The sequence below is a fragment of the Musca domestica genome, unplaced genomic scaffold, assembly GCF_030504385.1.
Source record: "Musca domestica strain aabys unplaced genomic scaffold, Musca_domestica.polishedcontigs.V.1.1 3, whole genome shotgun sequence".
Classification (NCBI taxonomy): Eukaryota; Metazoa; Arthropoda; class Insecta; order Diptera; family Muscidae; genus Musca; species Musca domestica.
This window is the reverse complement of record NW_026712299.1, coordinates 831,077-856,672: the sequence shown is the minus strand read 5'-3', so window position 1 is coordinate 856,672 and position 25,596 is coordinate 831,077. Positions and strand designations below refer to the sequence as shown.

General features: G+C 33.9%; 1 protein-coding gene across 5 annotated transcripts in view; it reads right to left on the bottom strand.

Annotated features, from left to right (window-relative positions):
- The window catches only part of LOC101889061 (CUGBP Elav-like family member 2), a 335,948-nt gene that overhangs the window by 33,035 nt on the left and 277,317 nt on the right, over positions 1-25,596 (bottom strand). For all 5 annotated transcript variants that reach the window (XM_059124555.1, XM_059124557.1, XM_059124556.1 and 2 more), the window contains one exon: positions 8,782-8,928. In XM_059124555.1, coding sequence (XP_058980538.1) covers positions 8,782-8,928 — 147 coding nt within the window. The remainder of the gene's footprint in view (positions 1-8,781; positions 8,929-25,596) is intronic.

Below are 25,596 nucleotides of genomic sequence, written 5' to 3'. Positions count from 1 at the left end.
TGAATATCGAATCCGACTTATAGATATATTACTACATGTCAGTAATATTTGGACTATATCGAACACCATCTCCATTTCATATGAGATCGGTGAGGTACCAATTTTATGCGAAGAACTGTTAATCCAAAAAATAAATATATAAATAAACACCGGAAGTAGTGGTCCTATAAACCTCATATTTACATTTGACTTCTGGTTGATTGAATTATTGAGATACACGAAATTTTAGGAAAATCGCAGATTTGTATCGCATCCTATAAGGGTTGTAATCAACAAGAATTTAGTTACTTTCTAGGGGCTGTATCTCATCGTTACTTTATTTGAAGACAAACTGGCTTCACTATTTATACAAATTATGATTATGCAAAACTTAAACACTTTGTGAGAAAAGTACTAGAAGAAGTGGACTCATAGTATATATTTTTGCACCTAAGTCAGCACTGATTGAAATATCGGATTCTGAAAAAGTTTGGGCAAAATTGGATTTTCTATCAACGGGGAAAATTATTTTTTATGGGGAGAACTATATGGGGTGGGCACATATTGCTAAGTTTGGTAACAAGTTTGATCGGACCAAACTGGATACTTCCTTTCCTTCTCTTTCCTTCTGTGACCATAAGGCAGAGGTAATAAAAACGTGGCGGTAACATCGGAGCAATACTAAGTCTTAGACCATATACGGCCTATTTTCAATACCGTATGTCAATGCAGAATGTTATCGTTAAAAAAATGTATCCCAGTAGAGTCCACGACCTTAAGTTCCAAAATATGTATTTTTAATGCAAACGTGTTGGTGACCTTTATGGAGGTGTAGGGTAGGAAGAGACTAATTCGATGATAGAATAAGCTTTTTAATGTTCTCAGAGAATGAAAGAGGGATTAATCGTTCTCCAATCAATTGGGAAATAGATTTTCATATTATCCGGTTTCAAAACAAATATCTTTTTTTCTAGAGAAAGTCTTCTTTTGCCTTTTTCCAAGTAAAAGGGCTTTAAGAAGCTTCTATGGATAAATAAATTTTAATAGGCTTCATATGGACGATATCGCTTTGTGGGTCTGTTTTAGAAAGAAATTCTCTCTTGTAAAAGGAATATTTATGGCATACCTTCAGATGATACAGGACCTCTCTCATATATAAATATAAATATCATCGAATTATGCCTTTAAACCAAATTCAATTAAATCAACGATGCTCTTCAATATCATTTATCGATTTAATTCACATTAGCACAATGACTTTGTCGTTTTCTATTAAACGCAAGGAAGAAGAAAGAAAAAAAACTTGTATCGGAAGCACATAGAAATTATGAAAGTTTTTTTTCAATCTTTTTCTTCATCCAGCACTTCAATGATATACCAGAAATCCTATGGAAAATTATTGTATGTTCACTTTTATCCGGTTCACACAGACACACACACGCACACACTCTGCTTGTGTGTTATAAATAGCATTGTTGCCAATGTAGATGGGATATGATGATGATACAAACAAACAAAAAAAGGAAAGGAAAACTAAATGTGAGTAGGGAGAAAGAGAGAGAGGAAGAGGCGAGGAGAAAAACTAGGAAACCTATGACAACACTAACACAAACAACAAAATAGAAAAAAATAATCATGAAATGTTGCTGCTCACACTTTAGTCCTCAGTACCCCTTTCTCTTTTTCTCGCTCTCTGTTGCTCTGTCTCTTTACGAACACACATATACACACAATGTATAAGTGAATTTGAACATGATTTAACGGAAGCTGCTTATCAATATGAGGATATATGGAGGAAATTGCAACTAAATAAGAAAAAAAAAGTGGGACATTTTTGATGAAAAACGAAATCGTAGAGGGGGTTAAAATTAAGCTCTGAGAAAAGTAGTGAGAAATAAAATGTTTTAGGGATAAAATATTTAAAGAGGAATAGAGTGGCATGTTTTTGTTCCTACAATAATTTCGTAATGAAAATTAAATTCATATTTAAAAGCTTTCAGCTAGAAGTCCTTGGTAGGAAGAATAATAATAGTTCTCTGGAAGATTTTATAATGTACAAAATATATAGAACCCTCAAAAACTAGTCTATAGACAGATGACTCTTCAGTGGCACCCTATAAATTCTGTTTTAAGAGACTACCAAGTGGTCTTATATACAGGCCGTTCGAGAGGTATATAAGCTCTCACAATGAGCTGTAAACTAAATTAAAATTAATTACAACAAGTTCAAATTTCTGCCGGTTTTTTCGGCAGATGTATACACTCACAGTGGCTGAGTGGCCCTTATTTAAATATATTTTGACTTGCGTAATGATTTTTGGAAAACGTAGAAATGTGCGTGAGGTACGATATATTGTGGACCGAAGTATTCCACTTCATCTAATACTGAAAAAATATTCGGATGAGAAAAGTTTAAAGAATATCTAACATTTATTCCCAAGTCTATACGATTAATTGGAGATCAAAATGTAAACCTTTCGTGGGGGAGGTACCAGAAGGGGTTGGCCGAAATATATTCAAACTATTGCGGTTCCTAAGGAGTGGGATAAAAATGTCCATTTCGAATCTGACCTAAGTCTGATATAAATGTGCCAGATTTGGACCATATCGACTACTTTATTTAACCCTAGATGAGATATCATTTTTAGAAAACGTAGAAATGTGCGTCAGGAACCAGATATCGTGGACCGAAGTATTCCACTTCATCTAGTACTGAAGAAAATATAGGGATGAGCAAAATTTAAGGAAAATCTAGAAATTTTTTCCAAATTTATGCGAATAATTGGAGATCAAAATGTAAACCTTTCATGGGGAGGTACTAGAAGGAGTTGGCCGATATATGCCATCTTCACACCAGATCTTTTGTTAATAAAAATTTTGGGATGTGTTCGATTTGAGGGAAATCGGATGTTTACTTCGCATTTATAGGCGTTTTGGTAATTCACAAATTTGACCATTTGTAGGGGAGAAGAGGTAGCAGAATCAGTTGACCGATATAATCAATCTTCATACCAGGTCTTGTCTTAATTTGAAGAGAATCGGATGCTTGTTTTGCATTTTATGGGAAATATAATTTTTCAACATTTTGATCCGTTGTGGGGTGGCTACCAGAAGGGTTGGGCCGACATCTATTATCTTCACACCAGATCTTGTGTTAATAAAAATATTGAGATTTGTAAAGTTTGACAAGGATGGGATGATCAATTCGCATTCTATGATCGTTTTGATTATTCAAATGTTGTTGAGGGAGGTACCAGAAGGAGTCGGCCGATATGATCTATCTTCGAACCAGATCTTGTGTTAATAGAACTATTGAGATGTGCGCAATTTGAAAAGAATCGGATGCTCAATTCGAATTCTTTGTTCGTTTTGATCATTCAAAATTTTAACCCTCTGTAGGGAAGGTACCAGAAGGAGTGGTTCGATCTCTACGATCTTTACAACAGATGTTGTGTCGATGGGGGTTTTGAGATGTACCAAGTCTGAATGGAATCTGATGTTAATTTCGCGTTTTATGAGCTTAATGGATATTCAGATATTGGCTCTTTGTGGGAGAGGTACCAGAAGAAGGAGGCCGATATATGCCATCTTCACATCAGATATTGCGTTAATGGAAGTAATGAGATGTGTGAAGTATGAAGAGAACCGGATGCTTATTTCGGATTTTATGGTCGTTTTGATTCATGCATTAAAAATGTTCACCCTTTGTGGGTGAGGTACCAGAAGAACTTGGCCGATATATCCCATCTTCACACCAGATCTTGTGTTTCTAGAAATATTGGGATGGGCAAAATTTGAGGAGAATCGGATGCTAATTTCGCGTTTTGCAAATATATCCAATCTTCATACCAAATCTTGTGTTTCTACAAAAATTGGGATGGGTGAAATATGGAGAAGCTCCGATGCTTATTTTGCATTTTATGAGAGATATAATTATTTAAAATTTTGACCCGTTATGGGGGAGTTACCAGAAAGAATGATCCGATGTCTTCCCTCTTCACACTTGATATTGTGTTGATAGAAATATTGGGATGTGCAGAGTTTCGGAATAATCGAATGCTCATTTCTCATTTTATGAGCTGCATGATTATTCAAAATTTCGACTCTTTGTGGGGGGAGGTACAGAAGCAGTGGATATATTCCATTTTCACACCAGACCTTGGGTTTATAAAAGGATTGTGATGTGTGTAATTTGAAGACAATCGGACTCCTACATCACATTTCAAAAGAGTTATAATTATTCATAATTTTGACCATTTGAACCTTTGTAGGGGAGGAACTTTATGGACTGAGCCGATGTTATCCATTTTCGTGCCTGACCTAGCTCTGATGCAAATATTAGGATTTGCAAAGTTTGCCCAAAATCGGATTAACCTTCCTCTTTATGTGCAGTAAAATATATTTTTTTTGATTATTTCGAACTTTTGTGGGGAGGTACCAGAAGGGGAGGACCGATATTGCTTATTTCCGAGCTCGATTTAAGTTTGACAATTATATTACGATCTACCACGTTTGGATCAAATCGGATACTCTCTTCGAGAGTTATCGTGTACACCAGGCAAACAGACAGATGGACGGACACCTCTACATCGTCTCCCAATGTACTGAAACGGATTTGGTCCAGGAGGCCTGAGTTTAGAGGCCCTTTCAAGCCATGTGGCATTTGAAAAGATTCGGAAGCTCATTAAGCTTCATTATTATTCAAAATGTTGACCCGTTGTCGGTGAGGCACCAGATTGAGTGAACCGATATATCCGATCTCCTTACAAAATCTTGTGCTCATAAGAACAATAAGATGTGTAAAGTACGAAGACGATTGGAATCTTATTTCACGTTGTATAAAAGTAATAATTATTCCAAATTTTTTGCCCTCCTTCACGGTACCAGAAGGAGTCCAATGATATTACTATTATACTATTATTGGTCCAAAGGGACATAGGGTCTAAATACGTTATTTCGATGAGGAACTTTTTGGCTGTCTTAAAGGATATATACCCTCTGTAACCATATGACTAAGGGTATAAAAAATAGCAGAATAAAATAGGACTTACTATCGATAGCTTAATGAGGAGCGAAAAACTAATGAGCATTTATTTTGTCTCAGCCATTTGCTACTGAGAGACGATCCTTAAATATATATATCTCTCCTAACCTTCCTCTTCCAAACTACCTCTGCTTCTCAAAATACCACTTCACTTGACTTCCTATGTTACAAATGCTTCAAAAAAGGACCCATGCCACCAAAAAAAACTGAAGAGTACCAATCGAAGAATACGCCAAAGTGGAATCTGATGATGTAGGGAAACGGAAACTATGCAGGAAATCAAAATACTTTAATACATTTCTGTGTATATGTCGTCCTGGCAGGGTAACAGTGTCACCGTGCCATATTTGCTGCTGCCGCTGCTGATGATGATGCATTTGGTGAGTGAGTGAGCCAGCAAACAGATTCCAACAGCATATTGAGAATGTTTGGCACTACCAACGAAAGATGACGATGGCAATGATGATGATGATGATGATTATCATGGCGGTGTTGGATATGGTGGCAGTGACAAAGATGACATTGCTTCTTTGGCTGGTGATGACGGTGACAAAGCTGTTGCTTCCAACCAAAGAAGTACAGACATACATATCTATATGGAGTCATTCAATCGCTTATTCATACCATGACGCAAATAATGTAATACAGATTTCGTTTTCCCTTTCCTAGAGAATGAACGAATGAATGAAAATATATGAGAAAATGTCACTAGCAACATAAATTTGTTTTGTTGTTGTTGGGTGATATTTCGTTTTTTTTGGAGATTCTACAGAGAATCTTCTACGAATTTGTTGTAGAATACCCAGTCTAACTCTACTATCAATGAGTTAACACATAACAGGTCCTCTCTATGGCAAAGACCTTTAACGAGAGGGCTTTTAAGAACCACATATATAAAAAATCTGCGACAAATCTTCAAAAAAATATTTTTTCAGCAGATCTTCTTCTACAGATCCTTTAAATGCAGAAGAACCATAAGCAGGTCTTTTGTAAATGGAAGATCTTTTTTGGCAGAAGTCCTTCAAAGGTTTTATAGATGACAGGCCTTGAAGAGAACTTCTATTGATAGCAGACAAACTTGAACAAACCTGCAGAAGATAAAAGACCAGATCTTCTATTGATGGAAGACATTGGATAGATTTTCTGTAGAGAGAAAATCTTTAACAGATCTTAAAATCGTCTGCTGGTAGTGACGGCTTTAAAAGGACATCTGTAGACTTTCAGAAGATGCTTTTTATATAGCGGACCGTGAGTAGATAGACTACTTTCAAAAGGTTTTCTATAGCTACAAGACAGTTAAAAGCAGTTTATTAAATTGGACTTCCGCAGTAAAAGTGCCCTCATCAGCAGGCCTGTCGAAGAAAAAAATATAAGTTCAAGAAGACCTACAACAAGTTTTTTTTAAGGATAGAAGACTCTTTATTTGCTACAAGCGTTTTTCAGCAAATTATTCCAAAATGCTCCCCAATCATTGAAGAATATTTCTGTAAAGTCATGATTTTTGTTAGGGAGTCCATCTTTATACCCTACACCACAAAGTGGTCAGGGTATTATGTCTTTGTGCATTTGTTTATAACAGGCAAAAGGGAAGGAGATAGACCCATAGTTCCTTTTGATGATCTGCATAGAATCACATTCTGAGTCGATTTATGCATGTCCGTCCGTCTGTCCATGTATTTTTGCAAACAAAGTACAGATCGCATTTATCGCCCTATACAGATGAAATTTTTGCACAAATCATTTGTTTGGCCCAAAGACGAATCTTATTGAAATTGGAGATAATTGGTAAAAATTTAGATATAGCTTCCACATACATCTTCGTCCGATTTGGCTTTTATTGTACACCAAACGTGTAATGTCAGCCCGAATAGTAAGAATTTTGCACATACAACCAAATTAGGCCTGAAAAAAAGTATGCCAAATTTGATCGAAATCGGTTCAGACATAGCTATAGCTCTCATAAATATTGTTCATCCGATTTGTTATTTTTGTCCTCCGCTGCCGTGATGTGAACTCTCTAAAAACAATATTTGGGGGAATATTGCAAATACAGCTCAGAAATATCTGCCAAATTTTATCAAGATCGGTTCAGATTTGGATATAGCTCCCATATATATCTTTATCCGATTTCAAATTAATTGTGAACCAAATGGTCAATACAAGTCCGAATTTAAAAGATACAAATGCTTCGGAATGTTTAGTCCTTTGAACTTTAAATTATAATTATAATCATAGCGTGTATGATTGAATTCTCCCCATAAAAACTTTTAATTGTTATGTAGAGCTCTACTAAATTAGTAAAGTGGTGTAGGGTATCATAAAGTCGACCCCGCCCGACTTTAAGACTTCCTTTACTGGTTTTGTTTTTGTTGCCTCCAACATTTTTATGAATTCTGAAATGATTTCCTCTTAAAAATTTTTAGTTACGATATTCTTGAAAAATATTTTTAACAAATTCGCGCTTTTCCCTAGAGAGGCCTTATTGTAGAATATTGTAAATGGTTATTTTTTTTTTCTTGATAGGCAATCCTGGCCGTGGAAAAATATTCCTAAAGCCCAGATTTTTAAACCGGCAATCCTTAAAAGTCAACAATTTTCTTCAAGGGAGTCCTCAATTATTCTGAAAATTTTTAAGTTTAAATACACAATTTTTTGGCAGGAGGTCCTTAAAAAAATATTCTGCATGAGGTATTTTCTTTATATATTTTTTTTTTCTTAAAATGTATTTCAGATTTTTTTTTTTTTTTTTGAAATATTGAGCTCGATAGTTATTAGTCATGGTGAATTTCCTGAATAAAAATCCAAAAAATTTCAAGAATATTATGTCAGCTTTCTTGAAAAATATTCTAAAAATTCAAGATTTTTTCAAGGAGGTCTGACCATGATTTTTTCCAGGAAGTCATTGAATATTCCATAAATTATGCCACAAAAGTCTTAAAATAATAATAAAAGATCTTTGATATGTTTTGTATAGATATAAGTCTATCAAGGGGTCTTCTATAAGAAATAACGTCATCAATTCTTCTATAGAATTAAGATTTTCAGCAGACCTTTAAAAGGTTTCTTAATAAAAATAATTTAAAAATCAATATACTGTCAGCAGACTATCAGCAGGCCTTCTATAAGCCAAATGCAGTCAATGTGTCCTTGACAGATCTTATAGTGGTAAAAAAATCGATAGATCCAATATGGATAAAAGAACAGCAATAAGTCATTTATAGACATAGTGACTTCAACAGGTCTTCTGTAGGAAAAATACCTTCAAGTAACCTTAAAAAAAATTAAAAGGTGAAAATATTAAAAGTTTTTATGTAGGCAGATTAAAGGACTTCTTCAAAAGTACTCCATAATTTTCGGTTGTGGAAAATTTAAAAAAAAATATTCTTCTGAAAAAAGAACAACAGCTATGTTCGCCCGAGCCGAACTTTTAATACCCTTCACCATTTTTAAAGAACTTGAAAAATTTCAAAAAACTTTCGGAAACGACCACTTAAATAAAAACTGTTTCATATTTAAGATTTACAATCGCTTCTTGAAAGAAGACAGTTCTACAGAATGATCTATCGATTGATGCCTCATACGGAAGAAACCATCCATATGCAAACGTTTTTTTTTTTTAACAGGATATAGGGTCCTATGAAGGCATTTTCTAAAGTTATACAGTTTTGTTTTATTTAAACAATAGTATAATTTGACAAATTTTCTTCCACAATTTAATTATTTTCAAAAAATAATTTTTACATTTTTTTACAACTTACCCTCAATTTGTTTTCCAGCGGCAGCAGCTGCTGCTGAACTTAAGGCAACACTGGCTAATGGTGATGTGGTCAGGGCGGTGCTACCAAATTGTGGTAAGCCGGCCGCTGTTGACATGTAAGCCGATGCGAAATTATTGGCATCAGCCCCTGTGAAAATAATAGAACAGAAATCATATTGTTAGCAACAATTTAAAAAAGATTATTAATAAAATACAAATTTTTGACATACATACAAATTGGCATACAAAGAAAATTTAAGGACTTTGCATTACATTTTTCGTAGTAACATTCATAACCCTTCAACCCTTTTAACATGTTGATATAAAATAACTTTAATTTTATATTTTTTTTTTTTTTAAATTTAGTTTTTCAGCATGAGAACAATAACACTCAACATGATTACATATTAAAATTTCAACCTACTTTGCGTATATAGGTCGAAAGTTTTTTTCAAAAACTTTCTGTACGTTAGAGAATTATAAACGCACAGAATTTGCACAACGTGTGTACACACACCCATCGTACTTGGCTGCAAAAGTTGTTGCTCTTTTAAAGAGCACTCTCTGTACGTTGTTTTGCTATTTTAATATAATTAGTGCAGAACTTTGTGGATATGGGACATTCAGGGAAAACTAAAACATATATTTTGAGATTTAAGCAAATGTTTCCTTATGAGAACTGTAAACTGCATAAAACTCATTTATAAAATTTCGGACTGTTCCGGTTATCTTGCAAGTGATAACTCATACCAATACGATAATCACATATATATAAATATATATAATCACGATATATAAATTTTGCCTTTTCATTTGCTATATATCGAAATAGTTATCGTAGACCCCATAACGAACATATTTTCGTGATCAGCATAAAATTCATAGTCGATTTAAAGATATCAATTGAAACCAAGATAGAGGTTAGAATATTCGAGATAAATTAATGAAATTTGGCACAGACATTTAAATACTCCTAAGATAATTAGTATTGGAAATGGTATATCCCCCATATACCTCCTAATTTTCGGTATTTTGAAGGTTTCAGCCCCAATTAAAAAAAACATCTGCAAATTAACATCCCTGGTTTTTAGTAGGTATTTTAATTTATCTCAAAAATTATTCAATAATGGTATAGCTTTATATTAATATCCTTTAGGAGTCAGTATGTTTTATTGCAACTTTCTAAACGACGTTTTGGATGTTACTGTTTATGCAGGCAATCTGGACATGGATTAGAAGATAACATTAACTCATTCCTTGGACTTGTGGTACGTTGTGCTTCGGCTAAGGTAGTTCTCAAATGATATCTTCCGAATATTTTTTTTTTAAATAAAGAATATTTTTTTTAGGAATAAAGAATATTTTTCTAACAGATTTTTTTAAGTAATTGTCTCAATGTCCTGTTCGTCCATGGTTTCTTAAAGGGAAAAAAAGTGTCACAAGATGGAATTTTTTGACATTTGAATATTCTCTAAAATTTTAGGTAGGGTTCTCGAAGTAAAAGGATTGATTTTGTTTTTTGTTTTTATATATACTTTCCGTTTGAAACTTCTCGAAATATGCAATTTAGACCTCAGAAAGTATTTATATTCTTGATCAGCATATAATCCTAGTCCTATCACCACCTATGAAAGCCCATATAACGGTAGCTCCTAATATTCGACATTTTGATAGTTAAAACCTCATTTTCAACGGAGTTTTTTATAGATTGGGACAAAAAGTGCCTCAACGAAATATTGGCTTTAGATCTAAGGTCTCCTTGAACCAAATCCGTTTCAGGATATTTGGAGTTCATCTAGAGATATCCGTTCGTCCGTTAATGCCACATTTTCAACGGAGTTTTTTATAGATTGGACCAAAACGTGCCTCATCAAAATATGGGCATTACACCTTAGGTTTCTTTGAACCAAATCCGTTTCAGGACATTTGGAGTTGATATAGCGATATCTGTTCGTCCGTCCGTCTATCTGTCCAATAAATAAAACACAATATTACATCCGATTTTATTCAGATTTGGCACATCCGGACAATCAATCAACACAAAATCACTTATAAAGCTGGTAGAGATCGGACCATTCCTTCTGCTACCTCCCCCACAAAGGTCAAAGTTTTGAATAACCTAAACCATCATAAAATTCGCAATGAGCATCCAATTCTCTTCATATTTCACACATCTCATTATTTCTACTAACACAAGATCTGCTCTGAAGATGAAGAAGGGTTATATCGGTCCACTTCTTTTGGTACCTCCCCCACAAAGGGTCAAATTTTTGAATACAGGGTGAGATGAAAAACTGCAACCAACTTCAGACTGCTGTCATTCCTAAGCCACTAGTTCGACAGCAGCATTGAGAAAACATTATATTGTTTACAAGCGTACAAAAGCATTTTGGTGAGAAATTTCCAGAAAAAAAGTGTGAAAAAAATTTCGCTCTTGTGTGATTTCTTTATATTTGGCAGGAAAACCACAAGTGGCTATCGTTAGAGCAATCCCGAATTTAGAAGTGAATAAATATTTTGTGTCCCCCGCGTCGCAGTAGCCGAAAAATCGCAATATTTCATTCGGCAAATATTGGAAAATGAGCTCGGGGTAGAGCCCTTAAAATTCCAAAATGTGCAAGAACATATGCCGGAACCGAAAGAAAATAGTTTCAAAAGAGCTAAAAAGTTGCTTCGCTTGGCCGAAAGTGCCGAATTTGATTTTCTTCGATGAGAAAGTATTCATTGTCCAGCAGTTTGTAAACAAACAAAATGATCGTGTTTACTTGCCAAAGAGGACAGCTGAAAATGTGCACCTTCGGTTGGCCACCAGAACTCAAGCGCCGGCAATGGTGATGATGTGGGCCGCCATAACAGCCGATGGTCGCTTTCCGCTCGTAATAATCGTCCGTGGTGTCAAAATAAATGCCGAATATTATCGCGAAAATATTCTGAAGGCTGTATTAAAGCTTAGGGCACCTAAACATTTCGGCCACAGACCTGGGATATTCCAACAGAACTCAGCTCCATCGCACTCAGCACGCGCCACCCAAGAATGGTTACAATATGAGGTTCCTCGCTTCATTTCCAGCGCACAATAGCCACCAAAATCTCCGGATGCCAATCCGCTGGACTATTGTAACTGGAGTATTTTGGAAAGCAAGGTTGGCACTAAAAAATACCAAAGTGTTGATCACTTCAAGGAAGCGCTTCGCCGGGAATGGACCAAAATACCACAGAGCAACATTTGGGCAGCGTGTGATGGTTTCGTTGGCCGAGTGAAGGCCTTAAATCGTGCCAAAGGTGACCAAATCGAACAAATCTAAGCTTACTCAAAAGTGTTATGCTATTTCCGATATTTTTTGCTGTCATTCAATAAAATTTAAAACAAAAATGTAAAAATTATCCTATGTAATATCAGTCCAAATTGAATAGATTTTTTCTTATTTAACTGAATTTTGACATTTGGTGAAATTCGGTCCGAATATAATACTTATCGAAGTCATACCATGCACTATGCAGTAATGTTATTTGGATTATAGTTGGTAAGATTTGCTTCACATAAATTCCCAATACAAACTTTTTTGTTACGGGAGCGATACTAAATATAGAATATCATATAGTCGCCCCGCCCAACTTTTGACTTTTCCTTATTATTATTTTTTGCTAGAAATTTTTGGTTTCGAACGGTTTGAATTGTTTTGTATATAAGTCCTGTAATTAGTAATGCTTAGCAAGCCTGTAATACAATCTGATAATTTTTCTGGTAATTTTTTTTCAAATACCTTACAGGGTTGTCCATATTCGACGGACCCATCTGGCAACGCCATAACTTTTGACAGAGATGTCACATCGCTTAATGACATATCGCGTTTGAAGCGTCAGTCCAAGCAGATCATGAACCAATACGCGCCACGCCAAAGTCTGAAATAGTTGAAATTTACATTCAACAGAAGAAGTCAATTGTGAAAACTCAACTCAAAAATGTGAGAAGTGCGCCTTCTAAGAACACCATTAAGTGTTTATACGAAAAATTTTCGACTGGTAAGGCTCTTTCTAAACCGAAGAGGCCATATAAAAGTCGACTAAGGCGATCGGCCGAGAATATCGCTGCCGTATGAGCCAGTGTTGAGAGGTCCCCAAGAACATCCCAAAAACGCCGTTCTCAGCAGTTTGGCATGGCTCGGTTCACTTTACAACGGATTATTCGCATTGATTTGCATTTGTTCCCGTACAACATTCAATTGACGCAAGAATGACGAAAGAATGTTGCCTGCGGACAAGCCTCATCGATTGGAATGGGCCCAAAAAAAAACATGGTTCTGTCGAATATGGGCAACCCTGCACATAGACATATAGAGGATATATACATGTAGTCAAATTATTTAGAAGTCCCAACATTTTTGTTCTAGATTGGGACACAATGGTTCTCAAAAACGTTCTTATGTATGTATATATGCATATTAAAACTTCACTAATTATACGACTTCACTCATACATGCACATACGCTTTTGTTTATGGTTTAAAAATACAAAAAAAAGATGCTAATCACACTGAACAACACAATTCAGCATAAACAATATTTTAAGAGATTTTCAACGAATTAAATTCGGAAAGTTTGCAATTTTCACATATTACTCATACAGACAAAACGGAAAATGAAATTAGACAACTTTTAATTTCCAAGAAAAATAAATGTATGCACTCACATCATGCAATGCAAGTGAAAGCAAATGAAGAAAAATGAAAATTATATTCCCTGTTTTAGAGAGTTTACGCGGAAAACAGCGATTTCTTGCTGCTCTCTATTTCAGTAATTGTATGTGTACGTGTGTGTGTGTGTGTGAAAGAGACAAGTTCGTCGCTTATAAAAGGCAAAACTTAAGTATTCTTCTTAAACTTCAATTACCATCCAGGCAGGATAGATAAGTTAGTATTAAAAGTTTTCCTTCGCATCGAAAATACACACAAGCACATACTCAGGCATTATTGCCTGAAGAGAGCAACATATTTATCAAAACTAAAATTAGATTTTATTTAAAATGGTTGTGATTAGACAAATATTTTGTTGTGTTTCGAACAAGAGAGCGGAAGTGAAATTTCCCGGAATATTTTTAGAGATAAGCAAAGAAATTGGAGTGAGTGTGTGTGCGTTCGTGTTGATAATGGAAATATGTGAAGTAGGAAATGCTTCAATGAGTTTCTTAAATATTTGGCTGAAGGAGGGAAATTAAATGCATTAATTTTGCATAAATTGCACATTTTATTTAATGATTTTAAACAAGGAAGAATAATTGAAAATAGTTATAATAAAACCAGTAAGGAGAGGTAAAGAGTCGGGCAGGGCTGACTATAGATTCCCTGCACCGCTATGCGTACTTAGTAGAGCTCCCTTAATAAAAAAGGGAATTGGGTATAATAACAAGTTTTTAACAATTACAAGTTTTTAAATTCGGACTTGTATTGCCCATTTGGTGCAAAATTAATTTGAAATCATATAAAGATATATATGGGAGCTATATCCAAATCTGAAGCGATCTCAATAAAATTTGGCAAAGATATTTCTGAGCTGTATTTGATATATTTTCCTGAATAACGTTGTTGCGGAGTTCTTATTACGGCTGTGGGTAACAAATATAACATATCGGACGAACAGTATATATGGGAGCTATAGCTATATCAGAACCGATCTTCACCAAATTTGGCATAGAAGCTAGCTAGACTAAATCCGGTCGTAAGTGCCAAATTCCACCCCATTTGGACACATATTAGACGTTTGGTGCATAATAAAAAGTAAATCGGACGAAGTTATGTATGGGAGCTATATCCAAATCTGAACCGATCTCGATAAAATTTAGCAAATGTATTTCTGAGCTGTATTTGATATATTTCCCCAAATATTGTTGTTACAGGGCGCATATTAGCGCTGCGGAGGACAAAAAAAGAAATCGGATGAAAAATATATATGGAAGCTATAGCTATATCTGAACCGATATCGATCAAATTTGGCCGGATATGCATAAATCAACTCAGAATGTGATTCTATGCAGATCATCAAAAGGAACTATAGGTCTATCTCGTTTCCTTTTGCCTGTTACAAACAAATGCACAAAGACATAATACCCTGACCACCTTGTGGTGTATGGTATAAATATTCATTGGAGCAATATATAAACCGGACAGAGTTTCAACAAATGAACAAATTAGGTTGAATATGAAACAAGTTAAAAAGCAGTAAGTTCGGCCGGGCCAAACTTTTAATACCCTCCACCATTTGCAGCGAATTTGGACATTTTTAAAAAATAAAATCCTTAAAAAATTCTGTTAACATTTTAAAAATACCGAATATAGCCGTTATATTGGGGTCTATACGACGTGGACATACATAGGCATTGTTTGTCATAAGCCATTAAGCAAATTCGAAACTTGAAATAAACGGCGAATAATGTAGCTAAAATCATCAAAATATCGTATATAAGGAGGTGCCGTTAAATTGGAGCTGTGCGAAGACCTGGACCAGCACAGGCTGTAGCATCTATTACGAACTTCAAATACCACATCTCAAACAACTTCGGTGGGTATTGTACCTAAAATCGTCAAAATACCGAATATAGGGAGGTACTAATATATGGGGCCTATACGAAGACCTGGACCCGCACAGACAATTTTCTGTCACAGACTGTAGTTCCCATAACGAACTTCAAATACCAATTTTGAAACAATTCCGGTGAATAACGTCGCTAAAATCATCAAAATACCGAATATCGGGAGGTACCGTTATATGGGGGCTATACGAAGACATAGACTTGCACAGACAATTTTCTATATTAGGGTGTAGTATCCGTTTGGAACTTCAAATACCAAATTTGAAACAATTCCGGTAAATAACGTCGCTAAAATCATCAAAATACCGAATATAGGGGGGTTACCGTTATATTGGAGCTATATGAAAACGTGGACCTACATGGCCCATTTACGAACTTAACCTGCCTACTGGATAAATAAACATGTGTGCAAAATGTTAGCCATATATCTCAATTCATTCGAAAGATAGCGTGATTACAACAGACATACGGACAGACAGACAGACGGACAGACAGACGGACAGACAGACAGACGGACATCGCTAAATCGAACTTATCCAAATTAGGCTGATATTACATATATGGTGAGCACTAACCGTAAAATCGGATGAAGATGTAAATCGAAGCTATATAATCATTTGAAGCGATCTCGATAAAACATGGCAAAGGTATTTTCGAGCTGTATCTGATGTGCGGTATCTAATATCATTGTTGTGGAGGCCATATTACCCATGTGAGGGACATAAAACCCCAAATCGGATGAAACATACATATGGGAGCTACAGCTATATCTGAATCGATTTTCACCACAATTTGAAGTATTTGCTTCGCGGATGAATCCCGTCGGAAGTGCCAAAATTCAGTCCATTTGGGCTGATATTCGCCATTTGATGCACAATAAACCTGAAGTAGGATAAAGATATATATGGGAGCTATATCCAAATCTGAACCGATCTTGAGAACATTTTAGACTCTTATTTCTGAGCTGCGTTTGATATGTGGTACCAAAGATTAATGTTGTGGAGTGCATTTTACGCATGTGAGCGACTTAAACACCAAATCGGATTTGTGATCAGAAATCGAGAAAAACTACAACCGAATTCAGACTGCTGTTATTTCTAAGCCCCTTGTCCGACAGCTGTTAAAACTACTCCTGATATCGGATGAAGATTGGGCTATATCCAAATCTTATCCAATCTCCATAAATTCCAAATTTGATCCAATCTCCATAAAATTTGACAGCGGTATTTCTGGACTGTATCTGATATCTGGTACCAACTATCATTCGGATGAAATATATATATATGAGAACTATAGTTTTATCTGAACCGATTTTCACCAAATTTAAAGCAATTGTTTTTAGGATGATTTACGTGGGGATTGCCAACATGCAGTCCATTTGGTCTGATATTGGTCATTTGGTGCACAATAAACCTGATTTCGGATAAAGATATATATGAGAGCTATATCCAAATTCGATCCGATCTCGATAAAATTTTACAAAGGTACCAAGTATCATTCTTGTGGAGTGCATATTACGAATGTGAGGGACTTTAATATCAGATCGGATAAAATATATATATATTGGAGTTATAGCTAAATCTGAACCGATTCTCATCAAATTTCATTTACTTGCTTCTAGACTGAATTCGGTCGGATGTTCCAAATTTCAGGTCATTTGGACTGATTTGGTGCACAATTAACCCGAAATCGGGTAAAGATATATATGATAACTATAGTTTAATTCGAACCGATTTCCACAGGGTCCATCCTTGGCCAAACAAATATTGTTTGCAAAATTTCATTTCAATCGGATAATAAATGGGACCTGCCATTTGTTTACAAAAAAAAAAAAAACATGGACACACGGACTGTCCGTCCGTTCGACGGACTGACATAAATAAATCGACTCAGAAAGTGATTTTATGAAGATCCTCAAAAGTAACCATGGATCTGTCTCGCCTCCTTCTCCCTTTTACAAACAAATACACAAAGACATAATACCCTACCACAATGTGATGTAGGGTAAAAAATCCTCTAAATTATTATCCTCTTAAAAATGAAAAAAATTCTAAAAATGCATTGTTTTCTTTTCCATCTTTCACCTTGATTCGTCCTTTCAAGCATCACTTATTTTCAATTTCCAATTTTACAGCATTTCTTTTTAGTTAATTTTAGCCATTAATTTTTATTAGAAAGAAAAAAGAAGGGGAATTTCAAATTCTTTTGTTTTCATTCTTTTTCTTCCCCTGCACAACTATTTCAAGCGGGTGGAGAGTAGAAAAGAAAACCCAAAAGCAAAACAAAAAGAAGAGAGCTTTTTCAAAATTAACTTGTTTGAACTTTACCAGAAATATTTCCACACATAACATAAAATTATTACATTTTACAGATGTTACGTAGAAGAGCGCCAACAACAAGAAAAAAAGAACAACACGAACACGAAGAATGTACAGAGTGATGACAGGCAATGTCCTGGCACACACACACACAATGAACCGCATCGTAGCTGGCGTCGTCAGACCATTCAACCATTCAATCTAATGAACGAAGCGAACCCTTGCAAACCAAACCAATTCACTTCTTCTGGATGGTTGACTTTGGTTGAACTCCATTCATATTTTTGTTCTCTTCTTTTTCTACTTCTTTTTTTTGTGTTTTTTTTTTTTTTTTTGTGTGGTTATTTCAAGCAGGGGATGTATGTGCATTTAAAGTTTCCTTCATTTCCTCTTACATTTCATTTCCATATTATTCCATCAAACTTTTAATACGAACAACAGTGAGTTAAAAAATTAAAAATAATTTTTATAAATTATGAAAGGACATTTGAACATCTAAGAAGAAATATCAAGATATACTGAGGGTCACAAGATTTTTTAGAATTTATCTTCAAAGGATTACAATAGCTATAATAGTGAACTGTTATGTAAAAAAATGGGAATTATTTAAAGCAATGTTTTGAAGGGAACATGAAAAATGGATCTAAAAACCATTGTTCATTAAAAAAACATCAAATTTTTTTAGGCGCTAACCAACGCGGCTTACAAAGATATTTCTCAAAAGGACCCACAAACATGATTTTTAGAAAATATGTTTTGAAAGGTTTTTGGCATTTTAAGAAGAGATATTTTCAAAGGACCAACCAAAATAAACATTTTAGGAAAATGTTTGATCATTTTTAAACGTTCAACAAGGGTAGATCATTAGAAATTATTTTTTAAAGGATCAGCATTCGGTAATTTGTAGAAAGTATATTACTTTTAAGGATCAGCAAACATTGATTTTTGTAGAAAAAATTCCTTTCAAGGGCACGTAAATCTTTCTTTTAAAAGAATTATTATTTTTTTATTTTTTTCAAAGGACAAATATACGTGGAGTTAAAAAAACATTATTCCAAAGGACAATACAACGCAGACATTTAAGGATCTATTTATTTAAAGGATATTTAGGCGTGGATTTCTTAAAATCATTTTTTAAGGCATCACCAAATTATATTTTCATTTCATTTTTTTAAGAATCAAACAGGCGGATTTCCTATAATATATTTTTTTCAAAGGATCAAAGAATATTCACTACTGGGAAAATCTTACGAAAATATATTTTTTGGGGATAAACTAAAGTGGACTTAAAAAACTATTTATTTTTCGAAAGATCAACAAACGTGGATTTCTTAGAAAATATTTCTTTTTGGGACAAAAAAAAGAGATTTTTTTAAAACAATTTTTTTAACCTGAAATTTTTATACAAATAAACATGAATTTATTAGATGATTAAAACCCCATCAGCATGGACTTTTTAAATATATTCTTCAAGGATTAATAGACAACTAAACGCGGATTTCTAAAGAATATATATTTTTTCTGTATATGACCAATAGACCAAAAAAAACGTGGATTTTTATATAATATTTTTCAAATGACTAATAGATCAATAAAAATGGATTTTTGAAGAACATATTTTGAGGATCAAGGATTTTACGAATATTTGTTCAAGGATCAATAAACGTGGATTTTTAAATAACATTTTCTCATGGACCAATATATGTGGATTTTTAAAGAATATTTTTTCAAGGACCAATAAACGTGGATTTTTAAAGAAAAAATTTTCAAGGACCAATAAACGTGGATTTTTAAAGAATATTTTTTCAAGGACCAATAAACGTGGATTTTTAAATAATATTTTTTCAAGGACCAATAAACGAGGATTTTTAAAGAATATTTTTTCAAGGACCAATAAACGTAGATTTTTAAAGAATATTTTTTCAAGGACCAATAAACGTGGATTTTTAAAGAATATTTTTTCAAGGACCAATAAACGTGGATTTTTAAAGAAAAAATTTTCAAGGACCAATAAACGTGGATTTTTAAAGAATATTTTTTCAAGGACCAATAAACGTGGATTTTTAAAGAATATTTTTTCAAGGACCAATAAACGTAGATTTTTAAAGAATATTTTTTCAAGGACCAAAAAACTTGGATTTTTAAAGAGAAATTTTTCAAGGACCAAAAAACGTGGATTTTTAAAGAAAACATTTTTAAGAAATGTGGATTTTTAAGGAATGACAAAAAACGTGGATTTTTAATGAATGACAAAAAACGTGGATTTTTAAGGAATGACCAATTAACGTGGAGTTTTTCAAGGACCAATGAACTTGGATTTTTTCAAGGACCAATGAACGTGGATTTTTTCAAGGACCAATGAACGTGGATTTTTTCAAAGACCAATGAACGTGGATTTTTTCAAGGACCAATGAACGTGGATTTTTTCAAAGACCAATGAACGTGGATTTTTTCAAGGACCAATGAACGTGGATTTTTGTATGTACCAATGAACGTGGATTTTTGCAAGGACCGATGAACTTGGATTTTTAAAGTAAAACTTTTCAAGGACAAAAAACGTGGATTTTCTTCTTAAATTTTCTGGGACCAAAAAACGTGGATTTTTTTTAATTTTCAAGGACAAAAAACGTGGATTTTTAAAGAAAAATTTTTCAAGGACTTAAAAACGTGGATTTTTTTTAATTTTCAAGGACCAAAAAAAAACGGGAATTTTTCATGGACCAATGAACGCGGCTTTTTTTTAAATTTTCAAGGACCAATGAACGGGGATTTTCAAAGAATATTTTTAAAGAAACTTTTCATACATTAAACCTGGATATTTAAAGAATATTTTTTTAAAGGACCTTTCATACAATAAACCGGGATTTTCAAAGAATATATTTTTAAAGACCCAACCTCCAATAAACTTTGAGTGGTAAAGAATATTTTTTCCAGTATGTTTTTTTCCAAACTTTTTGAAATTTAAATATTGATTTTTATAGGGTATTAAAGCCAACAAATTGAAAATATTTATAAAAAATATTTGCAAGCTATTTTGTGCTATGATCTGCTGTTATAGTTTATTTTGCAAACATTTTTTTCGATTCAGGACAATTTTGAATGACCATAAAAATTTGGTTGTGTATTCCTAAAAGCATTATTTAAGCCTTGATCGTATATATTTAAGATCTATTCAATGGCTGTAAGAGCCTCGATCGTTGATCCTGAATTGTTTATGGCATTTTTCCATATAAATTTTGCATTTACATTTCAAAGAGTAATTTTCTAAATATTTTTTACGAATGTTTATGTATTTTCAAGTACTTTTTGAGAATTTTTTAAAAACTATTTATAGAATTTCTAATTTTCTCCGCTTGGTAACACTGTTCCTTTACAGAAGCCAAGAATAACAATATTAATAAAGTACCACCGTACTACACTCACCAAGTGGTTGTTCAATTCATAGAGAGCCTGAAACCAAATAAAACTCGACCGAAGAGGAAATCTACCAAGCCGCACATCTTCAAGGATTGTAAAAATTCAACTAAGCGTAAAATCAAGTTCACTATGGAAAAAATTAAGTATAACGAGTTTGCCATGGATACGTCATATCGGCAAAACATCATCATGAAGAACATATAGTTAGGTTATGACTACCATTGGATGATGACTGCTGGTAATAAGGTATTGCTAAAATTGTGTTTTTTTGTTTAAGGTTATGTTCCATATTAAATGGTAAAAGGGTGAAGAGGTTCAAGCCTTAGGGGGTGATTATAAAAACTTTTTAAGGGATACAAAGGCTTTTGTAAGAAAGTATCACATTTTTTCGAGGTCCCTAAGAGTATGGGTCTTCGCTGTTATTTTTTAAAACAATTTATAATTGTTTCAAGGTAAATAAATCTATTTTCTTAAAGGAAAAATGTGAAATAATAAAATACATAAGAACAAATAAATCTCTTCCAAATTAAACTTCAAGCCCAAAGTTTCAGAAAAGCTTTGAAAAAAGTTTTGGGATTTTTTGGTATTGAAGCCTGAAACCCTCTGGAAGGTCTTATATAGACAGACGACCTCTGAATGTTCTTTTATGACGAAAAGACTTAAAAGTATTCAATAGTAAGAAGAGTGTAAAAAGAAGTTGGGCAAAATATCTTTATGGAGAGAATACCATCTGTAGTCTATAGTCATAGTCTATAGAGATAAAACCATCTACAGGTTTTATATAAATGAATGATTTGCTAAGTCCTCTTCATACACAAGAAATCTGAAAGGTGTTCTGTATATGGGAGACCTGTAGAAGATCTTCTATTCATTTAAGACCTTTAGAAGACTTCTAAAAGGTTTTATCCACACAGAACCCCTTATAAGAGGTGTATTTATACCCTCCACCACACATAGTATGGAGGGTATATTAAGATCGCCATTCCGTTTGTAACTCATCGAAATAATCATTTTAGACCCAAAAAAGAATATATATTCTTGATCAGCGTAAAATTATAAGACGATTTAGCCCTGTCCGTCCGTCCGTCTGTTATAATCACGCTACAGTCAAAACGAATTAAGATAGGAAACTAACATTTTGCACTGATCTCTCTTTTGTCTGCAGGCAGGTCAAGTTCGAAGATGGGCTATATCGGTCCACGATATCGTATAGCCCCCATATAACGGTACCCCCGAATATTCGGTATTTTTATGATTTTAGCCACATTTTTCAACGAAATTGTCTGAAATTGATTGTGAGCACTTAACTCCCTGAAAGGGAATTGTCTATATAGGTTCACAATATCGCATAACCTCCATACAACGGTACCCCTCGATATTCGGGATTTTGATGACACACAAGGAGTTCTTTGTGAGTACTTTACCCCTAGACATAGATTTGTCTATATAGGTTCACAATATCGTATATCCTCCCCATATATCAGAGACTTCCGATTTTAGGTATTTTAAAGATTTTAACAGAATTTTTAATGGATTTTATTTATTATTATTATTATTATTATTTATTTATTTTTTTTTTTTGGTGGAGGGTATTCAAAGTTCGGCCCGCTTTTTACTTGTTTTCTTTCCACCTTTTTTAAGGAAAGCTTTCTAAAGGTTTTTATACCATACACCACACTGTGGTAAGGGTTTTATGTCTTTGTGCATTTTTTTTTTGTAAGATGGAGAAGAAAGCGAGATAGATCCATAAATATTTTTTGAGGATCTTCATAGAATCACTTTCAGAGTCGATTTATGCATGTCAGTCCGCCTGCCCGGCCGTCGCTTGTCCATGTATTCTTGCGAAAAAAATGCAGGTCACATTTATTATCCGATTGAGATGAAATTTTCCAAACAGTATTTGTGTCGCCCAAGGACGATACAAAATTGAAATTGTTAAGAATCGGCTCAAATTTGAATATAGCTCCTATACATATCTTCAACAGATTTCGAGTTAATCGTGCACCAAATAACCAATATCAGTTTATATGACCTGCATTTTCTAGAAGTCTAGAAGCAAGTACATAAAATTTGGTAGAAATCCGTTCAGATATAACAATAGATCCGATTTGGGGTTTAATTTTTGCATTTGGATATAACTCCCATATAAATCCTCAATCCGATTTCAGTTTTATTGTGTACATAATGGCTAATATCAGCCCAAATGGAGTGAATTTCTGGACGTACGTTTCCATTTGGTGGAACTCGGATCCGATATATATATATTTAATATAATCCTTTTCGAAGTGATATCATGCACTTTATTGCAATGTTGTTTGGTATAACAGATAAAAATGTCTCCGTCAAATTTGGAGAATTTCGATTCAAAATTGGATATGCCTTCCATATATGAATTCGCTCTAAAACCAAATTATAACTGCTTTAAAGACAAATGTTGTTAGGTCGTATTATCTACTGCAAATAATTTTTTTTTGTTACGTGAGCTCTATTAAATATGCATGGTGGTGAAGGGTATCATAAAGTCGGCCCCGCCCTACATTTGACTGTTCTTACTGGTTCTAAAATAATATAGGGACCTATTATGGAACAATTGACAAAAAACTTGCATAGGCTTTCTCAATTTGCTGTCTAGAAAAAAGGCTTAATGGAGGTACTTTCAAGCTGTCATCTATAGACCCAAAGGGTTTCATGGACAGAGTTCTAATTAAATCTCATCTTAGAAAAATGTATTGTTTATATGTGTTCAATAAAGAAGAAGATATTTATTCTATTGGTAAATGACGTTTGAAAGTCTTTTCTGGATTCCTAATCGATTTTTAAATCTGAAGAACCCCTTGATGGTTAGAAATTGAGCTTTTGAAGGAAAGCTTTTTGATATTTCTCTATTCACGGGAACTTTTAGGTCTTATACTTATGGAAGAACTTATGGCCACCATATAACTACTTATGGAAAAACTTGAACGATTTGTCAACATTTTTCAAGAGAAATAGCTATAATGTGGGAGTATTTGGGGTACTCATTGAGTGCGTGAAAATTGGGCAATAAAGTTTAAAAATAGGACCACGATTGGTACACACTCTGCAACAATGCAGATGGATTTAAGTTATTTCTAAAATTTCAGAAGGTAATGTTATATTATTTGATATTTTTAATTTAATATTGAGTTCATCAACTCTATACAACATTTTTGAATACAACCTCCTTATAAAGGCACCGCTAGATTTTATAATTATTTATTTATAAGAAAATGTCTTGAAGAAAATTTGAAAAGTTCTATTCAAAACTATCTCCTCATGGTTAAAAGTATCAAAAATACAGCTTGCCCAAACTGTGTCTCTTCTTGTATTTGTTTATAATTTTGGAAACCTTTTGTTTTAAGTTGCAAGTCTGAGCTTTGCAGAAAAAAATCAAATTATCTATCCAAATACCAAAATATCATCGTTTTATCCGCAATTAAAGGATAACGCTCATAAAAAAATTTAAATTTCAAAACTTATTTCCACTTGCACTAACTTGTCCCAAAAGAATTTATTCAAAGTAACAGTTAAATTTTCGAATTATTCATTCGTAAAAAAATTTTGTTATTTTAGATACGAATATTTCTATTAAAACGCATTTCCTTCGTAATTCGTAAATTCCGGGGACTTCGGTGCTACCATGTGATGCATGGGTATTATAAGTTGTTGCATTTGATTGTAACATCAGTAAAAGGAAATTGATTTAGAAGGAAAATAGAGTACTCTCTAAAGGATATTTGCTATTTCAATAGATTCCGTGCTGTTTATCGGTCCATGGCATATAGTATACCCTATAGTCGTCTATGCCCTTCTGTAGTCCTTCCTATTTGTTTCCGCCATTCTATTCCCACTTTTCGTTTGCCATTTTGGAACAATTGCAATAATTCATTCGGCATAATAGAATTTTTGTGCAAAAGCATACTGACATGCCTATTATAAACGTATGTTGCCGCTCTGAACACCAAACAACCCAGCGACCGGCCCAGCCGTCAGCCAGCCAACCATCCAGTCATTCATGCCGGCATTGTTAAATGAAATTATAACCGCCAAACAGCCGTTGTCTTTTCTAGCAAATATCCGAAAAAATAAGAAGATTCGCCCCCTTTTTTGAGATGGCCATTTGGCTACATGGTATCAGTAGCGGATGATGGCATTTTCACTTCTAGCTGTTGGTTTTTTCTCCCTTTATTTTCAAATTGGATAGCCAGTTGCCAGCAGATTGGAAAGTCAACATCTTTTATGGTGTTCTCTTTTTTTGGAGGGTTTTTAAGGGAATTTTTCACTTCTATTTTTTTAACGTCTATCGTTGTTAGCAGTTTTGGTTGTGGTGTAATAATTCTTTTTTTTTTGCGAAAAGAACAGAATGCGTAGCAGATATCTTAGCATGGACAACTTTCACAGAAAGCATAAGTTTTGGGATAGACTTTTTATTATTTGTTGCGTTTGTTTCTCTTTGCATTGTTGTCCTCAAGACTGTT